The following is a 10,603-nucleotide window of genomic DNA, read 5'->3' on the forward strand; positions in this document are numbered from 1 at the left end:
AATATTTTTTTTTATATCAAAAAACTATTTTATAATTAATTTAAATTTAAATTGATCCTGCAGGTGGTATAATCCAAAACCCTCACTGTTCAGGGTTTTCTCTCTAAAAATTTTTAGAGTTCGATAATTTTCTCAACTAAAAATTTTTCGGATCAATTTTTGATACAGACATTTTCTAGCAAAGATTTAACCCTTAATATAAAAGCACCACATTTTTAATTAGATTTCAAATATACATGCAAGAACCAGTTTCTAAAGCATCTTGAGCCCATTCACAAGTCAAACGAGCATGATAATGCTCTTAGGCCTTCTCAAGCCTAAGCTCTACAGTCTACACCCTCCCTTCCACGCACCTATCCTACTGCACAAGCACATGCAACTACAATTATATTAACTACTTCATTACAGTTTCTACGATAATCAGCCATATTAATCAAATGAATTAATTAATAATTATGATGAGAAAGAGACCCAATAGCGTATAAATGTGCGAAAAACGAGATTAATTGTGAGAATATCAAGAAATTTACTATTAAGAATGCAGGTAGCAAAGTGCAGCAGAACAGTGGTGATGAAATATGCACAGTAAAAAGAAAAAAAAATGGCTGAGATTGAATGACAACAATAGTAACGGTAGAAAAGAAAGTAGGAAATCTAAACTGAAAATTACATACAGTGTTGAAGAGCTTGGTGGGGGAGTTTTTGATGACTTCCATTGATTGAATCTCTAAACCCAAACTCTCATTGGATGAAAATATGTTAGTGGAAGTCATCGCAACTCACACTCTCTCCCCCAATCTTCCCATAAATATCACTTATTCGTTCATCCCAAGATACGTAATTTGCTTTGGAAACATGATTTTCAGGAATAAGCAACATTCTGAATCATTTCAACGTAGAAATCATATGTAAAGACAGAATCATAAAGCAGCTAGGCCTCTGCCTGTTTGTGCGTGGTGTTTCTGATATACAGTATCAGAGTGGTTTTAAAAAAAGAAACATGGCGTGAAGGAATCAGAACGTTCTCTTCTTGCTTCCCTTTCGTTTGCTTATGAGTTGCACGCGGAGAAGATGCTTTCCCTCACCTTTATGCATGCAAAAACAAAACCATTAATTGGTAATTTGGAGTTGTCTTCAAAAGAAGAGGAAAATCATAATCATGCACTTTGGCACTAATCTGAACAGCACTAAACACCCTTTTCCTTTTCTCTTTTGTTCAAGTAATAGATGGTATACACTCCTCATTTGTCTGGGTTTAGCGAACAAGCCCTGACTTTTTACATCATCGAGTAAAAAGCTTGTTGTTGAAAAAGAAATTACAAACAATTTGTACTCAGTACACTGGGAATCAATCACTAAGCTAATGTTTTATTTGATAAAACAAGTTTTTTGCTTGCGTCGAAGAGGATGCACTGGAAAGCAGAATGCAAAGGCAATGGTGGTCATGTCATATGTAACAAGAAGATATTTAACGGGTCAGACTTGAGCGTTGTGGAAGCTCAGACGCACTATATATTTTCCTCACATTTTATTTACAGTAAATTGCTTCGTGTCTAATGATTTTGGGGCCTGGGAATATTCGTGCAGTTATGAATATATTGAATTAAATATGTCTTACGAAACAGCCATAGCACAAACGACGCTTTGGCCGAGTGGTTAAGGCGTGTGCCTGCTAAGTACATGGGGTTTCCCCGCGAGAGTTCGAATCTCTCAGGCGTCGGTTAAATTTTTTATTTTTTCAATCCCACAAATTTGGGCTAAGAGGCCGCTTATGAAGATCCACGATGGGCCCAAAGTATGGGTTCCCTACAAAGACCAGATGCTACAATGGATGTTCATTTTCTCTTCTCTTTCTCCATGCAAAAGTTCAATGGCCACTCTTCGAAGTGTTGATATTCGCCCCCCGAGTTTGCTCCTATCAGGAATGATTCCTTTCCCTCGTAGAGAGCGGCTTAGCTTACCCTTTTTCCTTTTTTTTTTTTTTTTCGAATTCTTGGTTGATGAGCGTGAGCAAGGCTCTCAAATGGATGGACCTAGATCATCTAACGGAATCACAACATGCCTAAGCACTGATATTTCACTGTTAAACAGAGAGAGGGCACAACATGAAACAGGGAGCATGCTTGCCTGTGTTTTACCCAGAGAAACGTGTACTCTATAAAAATAGGAATCTCACTCGCTTTAAGACAACAAACGTCGATAATTTGCTTTCAGGATCTTACCATGCCCTGGTAAGCGCTATTCAATCATAAAAGTATTAAATGATAACCAGGAACAAACATGTTTTATTCACACTTGGAAACTAGATGACGTTTGATAGAAGGCAGCTCTCATAAAGTGTCCAAATTCTGTTCGTGGTGAACGTTTTACCAACCACATGGATGAACTTCACATTCTAGAACCAGAATCGATGATAAGCTGCAATTGCATGAATTAATCTATTTAGTACATCAAGAAGACTTTCCCATGAACATGTATGCGAGACATCAACACACAGGAAAGGCAATACCCGTAAAACAGTTTTATCCAAGAGGGAAAAAAAAAACAAATCTTGCATCCACCCTAACAGACTGACTTTTTGATTGATACTATTAAAAATTGCGCTCAGTATGTGTGAAATTCTGAATTTCAATAAAAAAACATAAGAGTATAAGTCGAACAAACATGAGGTAAAGCGCTTAGAAGTCAGGAATCCAGGTATTCTTCTTGACACCATTGAAACAAGAATGAATGGTGCCCAGAGGCTCCAAACGTTCTAGTGGCCATACTTCTGAAACTCCCACTCACTATTATCTGCAGAGACAACACCACAAAAATAAAAACAAATGAGAAAATCTTTAGGCCATGAGATGAAAAGAATCGGGGGAAGCAACAAGAAACATACCCAATGGGCACACTTGACGAGTCTTGAGCCATCGGCTGATGCAGTGAAAGTGAAATGCATGGTTACACACCCCTGTGGACATAACAGTGAAGCTTGCTTAAACATTAGGTGCTAATGCCAGTCTAATTTTACACCCTTGACATATTTTATAACTCAAAGACACAAGCATAAGAAACAAATTAAAAAGTATGCGAAGATAAACAAACAAACATAAACAAGGTAAACATCATTATTAAACAGCTCCAATTATAAATTACATACAATATCCAAAAACAATGAAAATAAAGATAAAAACACTCAGGATTCCAGCTTAAACAACAACAATGGCAACAATAACAATTGTGGTGGTGGTAGAGAACCACTACCATTCCCTTAGAAGCAGCAGCTAACCATTCCGAAGATGCTCAACAATATTTTCATTGTTGTCAAATCGTGATTTTACAAGTCAATTTGTATTTACTTGCAAAATTGAACAACAAAATCAAAAACCAATAAAATCGGACTTGACTTGTGCAAATTCGATAAACTCGGTAAAAAGTTAGTTCGAGTCAGCGATTTTACACGAAGTATAAATAGTTCCAAAATCCTTGTCCTTCCTCTCTATTAAACTTCTTGTTTTGACATCAATCAGGTTAGTGTTTCTTAAACTTCTTGTTATATTGTCTCCTATTCTCTCTCTTTCTCCTTCCCTGTGTGAGTCTGATCTGCTCCTTCAATTCCAATTTCATGATCGTCTCCATCCAGGTTAGTGATTCTTTGTTCTAGTATGAATAACTGGTCGACCAAATACGTGATCCGAGGCTTTCAACATTTTCTATCTTTCGGTTACTTAATTTCCTACATATGTTACTTTACAATGCACAAGTTGAAATAAATGACTTTCCTTGCCTACTTTTGGTTCGGTATTTCAAATTTATTATGATACTATTTTATAATTGTGCTATATTTTCTTCCACTTGTATCAAAAGTCACAAGTCATTATACGTGGGACGTGCTTGCTATAAATCTCAAATTCATAATATAATAAAATATTATTTACGATGCAATACATCTAAATACTTATGAGTCTGTAATTCTTTTTTAGCATTTATTTTTTTAAATATACCTTTAGAGTTGTAGTTATACTATAATATTAATAACCATGGGATGATTACTTAAGTTAATGACTGATTTCAGGATTGATTTGAATTGATTCTTAAACTGTTGAATACATGACATCTAAAAAAATACCACTAGCAATAGACTTGACATGGGATGGCAACATGGTATAGATATTGATAAGAATTTAAGAAAACTTCAGTGCAAGTATTGTCAAAAAATTTTCAATGGAAGCATTTACCGTTTCAAACATCATTTGACTTGCACTCGTAAGGATGTTGACTCATGCCAATAAGTACTAGAAGATGTAAAGAAAATGATTTTGGATGTTTTGGTGAAAAATCAAAAAGCAACTAAGAAAAGAAAGGCTTTTCAATATATTGGAACAGATGAAGATATAGATGAAGAAGGAATTAGTTCAGTGGACAAAGAAAAAAAAGTAGCAAGTGGGAGTGGAAGCACACAAACTACGATCAATTGACTACTAAAAAAGAATCTTAAAGAAGAAGCATATCAACAAATTGCAAGGTTTTTCTACACTAGTGCAATTCAATTTAACTATGTGAAAAACCCTGCGTTTGTTAAGGCACTTGAATTGATTACAAATCACGGGCCATCTTACCATGATATTAGAGAGAAGTATTTGAAGCATGAAGTAAATCACACAATGAAATAGCTTGAGGAGTACAAGCTATAATGGAAAAAAACAGGTTGTTCAATAATATCTGATAGATGGACTGATAAGAAAAGATGTTCTATTTGCAACTTTTTGGTTAATAGTCCTAAAGGGACAATTTTTTTGTCATTAGTAAATACCTCTAATATATCCAAGACTACTGATAAGGTATTTGATATGTTGGATGCTATTGTGGAGAGGATTGAGGAGGAAAATATTGTGCAAGCAATCACTAATATTGTTGCAAATTACAAGGCAAGAGGACAATTGTTGATGGGAAAGAGAAAGGATTGTTTTGGACACCATGCGTTGCCCTTTGTATAGACTTGATATTGAAAGATTTTGAGAAGAAACTAAAAGTCCATCAAGTAACTATTGCTAGGGGGAGGAGAATTACCTCGTACATATATCCAAGATCTATTATTATTTCCATACTAAGGCACTTTACAAAAGAAAATGATTTGATTAGGCCTGTTGCTACTCGGTTTGCTACTGTATACTTGACTCTTGGATGCTTGAGTGATTCTAAACTATGGTTGATGACAATGTTTACTTCCAACCAACGAAGGTTATATGGGTTTTCAAGAATGGAAGAAGAGAAGTGAATTCAAAGTTGTTTTTTGGACAAGTTTTGGATGTCACTATATGTATTAAGACAATATATCCTCTAATTAAAGTTTTTCGATTAGTTGATTCAGATGAGAAACCAATTATGAGTTTTATATATGAAGCAATTGATCAAGCAAAAAAAAAAAAAAGATACAAGTGAATTTTGGTTATGTGAAAAAAAGATATTGATTATCTATCTTGCTAATTCTTTATTTACTACTACCAGTTGATGTAAAATATTTATTTCACTTTTATATTATTTAATTTAATGTTAATTTTAATATTTTTATTTCTATTTTGTAGTTATATCTATGGAATATTATTGATGCAAGATGGTAACTTCAACTTCACAGACCTTTACATGTAGCAACTTATTATTTGAATCCTCATTATCATTATAATCTCAATTTTAAGGTTAACGCTAACATTAAAATTGGATTATATCAATGCTTAGAAAGGATGGTGCCTAATGCAAGTGAAAGGTGCAAAATTGACTTACAACTTGATTCATTCAAATGTGCAAAAGGGTTGTTTGACATTGAGGCCGCCAAGACAACAAGGGATAAAAAAACTCCAACTAAATGGTGGGATTCTTATTGGGATGAATGTCCAAAACCACAAAAGTTTGCAATTCGAGTTCTAAGCTTGACTTGTAGTTCATCTGGATGTGAACATAACTGAAGTGCATTTGAGATGGTTTTTTTATTTTATTTTAATGTTTTTATATTTAATAAGAATCTTATATGTTATCAATGTGAATTGCTTACTTAGGTTCATACAAAATGAAGAAATCGTTTGCACCAGAAAAAAAAAAAAGAATGACGTGGTATTTGTAATGTGCATTCTCAGATTGAATGACAACCAAGTAAAAAAACAAGTTGATGATTTTGGTGAAGTTTTAGATGATCTCTCATCTGATGATGATTGGATAACTGAGGGAGAAAAGCCTGATGGTTCATCAAACTTTGATTTACTTGGTATCATTGATAGTGCAACACGAAGAAAAAATGGTACAGAAGATGAATGCAACGATGAAGAAATTTTTAATGATGTTGAAATGGAAAGTCATGATATTAAAGACGATTTAGAGATTCAAAATGATATTAATCCAGATAATTCAAGGAGTTTTAAGTTAAATATTGTTGATTATACTGGTGTTGCTATTGGTATTAATAGTAGCACTAATGTTCACAATATCAGTGCTGGTACTAGTAGTAGCAGCAATAATAATCTTCTTGATGATGATGATCTTGATGAATCTCTTAGGAAAAATAAGGAAGATAAAAGCAATAAAGCTAGTTTTAGTTTTCATGACACACCAACAGAATGTTTGTTTTAAGTTTGTTAATTTTTAGTTAATGAAACTCTATGGACATAATTATATTGTATTTTTGAGTTACTTAAATCATGTATGAATTTTTATTTGAACTATGTATTTTAAAGTGCTTGAACTTTTCTATTATTTATTTCACCTTTTGTTTTAATTGTGTTATATTGTTATTTACTATTTGAGTGGAATTGTCAATATATAATTAGTTAAAAAAAATTTACATATAGTTTTATGATTCGAGTTTACATTATATTTTCCGTGTTGTGTCAAAACAAAGTTTCTGACAACCTTGGTTGTATACTCACAAAGGACAAACAGAGCCATAACAAAGAATAATAAAGTCTGTTAGAATGTTGGTAGCAGTTGTTGCAGCAAACCAAAGAGATCAGAGGAAGCAACTATTGCAAATAATCTACATGGTTTCTAAGCACAAAAGGCCTCAATTGATCAAATTGATGCATCTAGGCTATATGTTTGGCTTGAATATAGGATTTCATGTTTTTTTTACCCTATTGGCAGCATGTGCCATTAATTAATCTCAGATGCAGTAACATTACGTAGCATTGCAATTAGTGTATGAATAACAAAACGAGGGTGTAAACAATATTTTGACTAGGAGACAGTCAAGAAAGTGAATCTGATAAACATAAATGAAGAAAGAATTGCAATCCACTCAATTTAATATAAAAAGGTTTGCAATTAATATTTGATCATCACTAGGACTAAGCCATGACAGTCAACTACTGTTATATGATCTTGATTCATATTCCAAAGTTGTAAAAGAGGGAAAAGAATTCAAGATTGAGAAACTTATGGAATGGCTCACAAGTCATAACAAGTGGGACCCAAATTGCTGAAATAATAAAAAACAAGAACTTTGCTCCAACAAAACTTATGGGAGCGGAGAAATCCATGATATCTCAACAAGCATCTAAAATAATTAACGACTTAATCTAGCAGAGATATAGACCAAGAAAAAAAATAAAAATAACTAGGTGAGAATCTGAAGCATAGCACACTCCTACCCATCCCTAAAATTCGTCACAAAATTGCCTCTCAAAATCCAAACCTGAAACAGCATCACTCGGAAAGGGAATAAGGTAATAAAAGCATGACAGAACAAAGAAAGAGTTGATAAACCGCAATGTACCGAAAGTACAAGTAGATGAAAGAAGCTAGTTTAGGATGGAGATTTGGGTTTAATTTTAGTTAAATATTGCCCATAGACAACCTTTGCACATTCGAATCACACGTTCGAGTTCACAAACACAGAACAACAGCAGCAACAATAATTATCGAGAGTGAAAACACATAGATATAGAACAAAAACCGAAAGCATACCCCAAGCAACAGTGCATTCCTCACTAGTAGCGCTAGCCTGGTTTGCTTGGCATTCAATACCTAATCAATAAAAAAAAATCCCAAATAATTAAAATATCAAACCCTAAACCAAAACAGTAAAAACACAACTCACATAGATCCATGATATGGTTTCTGCAAATCGCACAGTTATCAACAACAATATCTGCAAAGACCAGACCAATTGAATGAATTAGTTATAGGGTTAATTAATTATTTATTTAGTTAATTAATAATAATTAGTTAGGCAAAGTACCCCAAGCCCAGAGAGAGACGGCGTTCCACTTTTTGATCTCGAAACGCTTTGGTTTCTTAGAGGAAGAAGGACCAGCAGTGCCTGACGTCTCGCCTACTGGAACCAGGGTTACCTCCGAGTCCAAAGTTGACATTCTCTCTCCCGCTGCTCGTTTTATTCTGGTGATTTAGAGTCAACAGATTATAAAAGAATGAGAAAAGAGAGAGAGATGCAAAACCAAAAGTTATAATACTCTAGATCGAAGAAACCCGGGGTTATTCGCATTAACAGAATATACATTGCGTGTGGCTTTTTAATTATAATGTTTTTGTTTTTTTTATTGTTCATGCTTTATGGTGGATTGTTATAGTAAAATTTTTTAAAATTTTTAATTTGATTCTAGATTGTTTTTTTATAATTAAGTTTAAATTAGAGTTATGTTTTTTCTTAGAATTGAATTGAATAAAAAAAAGGTTTACGTGGTGGCCATTTTATCCCTTATCTTTTAAAACTTTTAGATAATTGATTCTTATAATTTTTAAACATTACATTTTGATATCATATTTTATTTTATTTTTTTAGTAGAGGAGAGAGAGAGATCGCTAGATTCTGACTTGGAGAGAGAAAATTATTATTGACGACGATTTCAACCACTAAAACAGTTGATCTTTGTGTCAAAAATGATAAGAAGAGTTAAAATTAAATGTTTTCTTACCTTGAAAACCCCTAAAGTAATATATTTGAGCTCTGGAATATTTTTTGTTTTGGATTGATTATGAGTTTTGGGGCAATTTATTTTATGTTTTTGAGGTTATTGATTGGTTAAACAAGATTCTAAGAGTATTTTCTAGGCATTTTGAGTAAAAAATTGATTGAAAATAAGTTTTTGAGTTTAAAAAACATGGGTCTCGTTTTTCCAACCATAATGACCGAATTTAGGGCAATTATAGATGATGTTTTGTCTATTTTTTTAGTAAAGAAAGGGGTGCACGACCTTCAGGGGAAAAAAGCCCCCCGCGTTGGCCTTCTTATTATGGGCTAAGCTAGGCTTATCAGGGCCACGACGTCTGACATCATTCTTTTTTTTATTATTTTTTTTAATTACTAATTTTTTTATATGTATTTTTAAAAAATAATTTTTGAGTTTATTTTTTATTAATAACCTTCACTGTGAATTTTGTTTTTGCATATCTAGCCTTTTTAAAAATAACGATTATTTTTTAATTATATTGAGTGTGTTTAATTTTTTATGAGGTTTACATGATTCTTCTATAATTTTTTTTATATATTTTATATAGAATAAACTTATTTTTAAAAATAAAAAAACATCTATTTTCTTACAACATTTTTAATATGTGCAGCCCTTCATAAAATGTTTTTCCTTTTATTTTATTCAATAAATTTTATATATGTATCGATTTATATTACATATTGATTTTTATAAATATATTCATTAAACACAACCAGTTAAATTTCTCATATTGCGATATTTAATATCTTAATTTACATTTACCACTCAATTTTTCCAATTACATCTTTATTTATTGTTGATGGCTTTTTTAATTTATTTACAAAATAGTTTGTAGTTTATGTAATTAGATACAATTATAAGTTTTTTTTATTTACATTTAAGACTTTTTTATGTAAAAAAAACACCTTCAGAAATTCTACATGTTCAATTTTTTCATCATGTATTGGTATTTTCAATTTGATTCTTATTCTTTTCATTTCTTAATTTTTTTTCTTGACTCTTTTATAAAAGTTTTATTGTTTTTAATTCTACCCTTCAATCCAAGTTGATTGATGCAACCATATTATTTGATAGTTTCACCCACATCTACCTAATGTTTTGTCCATGTTTTATATATAAAATGTTTTGATATTCTTTATTTTATGTTTTGAAGGTACTTTTGGATAAAAGATGCAAAAAAGAGTAAATTGGAGATAATTTGCAGATTTGACGTTCAGTCGATGTTTTGTGCAGAGCGTGAGTTCTAGAGATCAAAATGAAGTGATTCCAGTGGACACTAAAAAGCTAACATCCATACCTTTCTGGAAGTGTAATGCAAGAAAAATAAAAAGAGAAAGATTATGGAAATCACATCCTACAAAGTCAAATCTCGCATTCTGCCAGTGTTGACATTTGGCCATTAAAAATTTAATATCTGGAGCTACAGAAGTCCAATTGATGCAAACTCAATTTTCTTGGATGCCTAATTCAAAGACCTATCCACGCTCTAAATTTCAGCAAAAACAAATGTCATATGAGGGAGATATGATTTTTCAAAGAGGACAACTGAATTCTGCCAGCAAACAGGTTTCGTGAAGAAACAAGTCCAAATTACATTCCGAAGCATCTAAACCGACATCCAAGTTTTTATATCAGCAATTTAGCTCCTCTAATCAGAGCTT

At 32.4% G+C, this 10,603-nt stretch overlaps 1 protein-coding gene and 1 non-coding gene across 2 annotated transcripts; one reads left to right on the forward strand and one right to left on the reverse strand.

The window, feature by feature from the left end:
* The first annotated feature begins 1,638 nt into the window (after positions 1 to 1,638).
* On the forward strand, positions 1,639 to 1,720 carry TRNAS-GCU (transfer RNA serine (anticodon GCU)). The gene has a single exon. It is a non-coding gene; the product is annotated as a tRNA-Ser (tRNA).
* A 673-nt stretch (positions 1,721 to 2,393) lies between these two features.
* LOC18100330 (RING-box protein 1a) lies at positions 2,394 to 8,475 on the reverse strand. Its single transcript, XM_024602776.2, has 5 exons — positions 8,213 to 8,475; positions 8,072 to 8,122; positions 7,939 to 7,998; positions 2,885 to 2,956; positions 2,394 to 2,793 (listed from the first exon to the last, which is right to left on the reverse strand). The coding sequence occupies exons 1-5, from the start codon at positions 8,343 to 8,345 to the stop codon at positions 2,756 to 2,758; spliced, it is 354 nt and encodes a 117-aa protein (XP_024458544.1). The 5' UTR covers positions 8,346 to 8,475; the 3' UTR covers positions 2,394 to 2,755.
* Positions 8,476 to 10,603: the final 2,128 nt, after the last annotated feature.

The sequence above is a fragment of the Populus trichocarpa genome, chromosome 6, assembly GCF_000002775.5.
Source record: "Populus trichocarpa isolate Nisqually-1 chromosome 6, P.trichocarpa_v4.1, whole genome shotgun sequence".
Classification (NCBI taxonomy): domain Eukaryota; kingdom Viridiplantae; phylum Streptophyta; class Magnoliopsida; order Malpighiales; family Salicaceae; genus Populus; species Populus trichocarpa.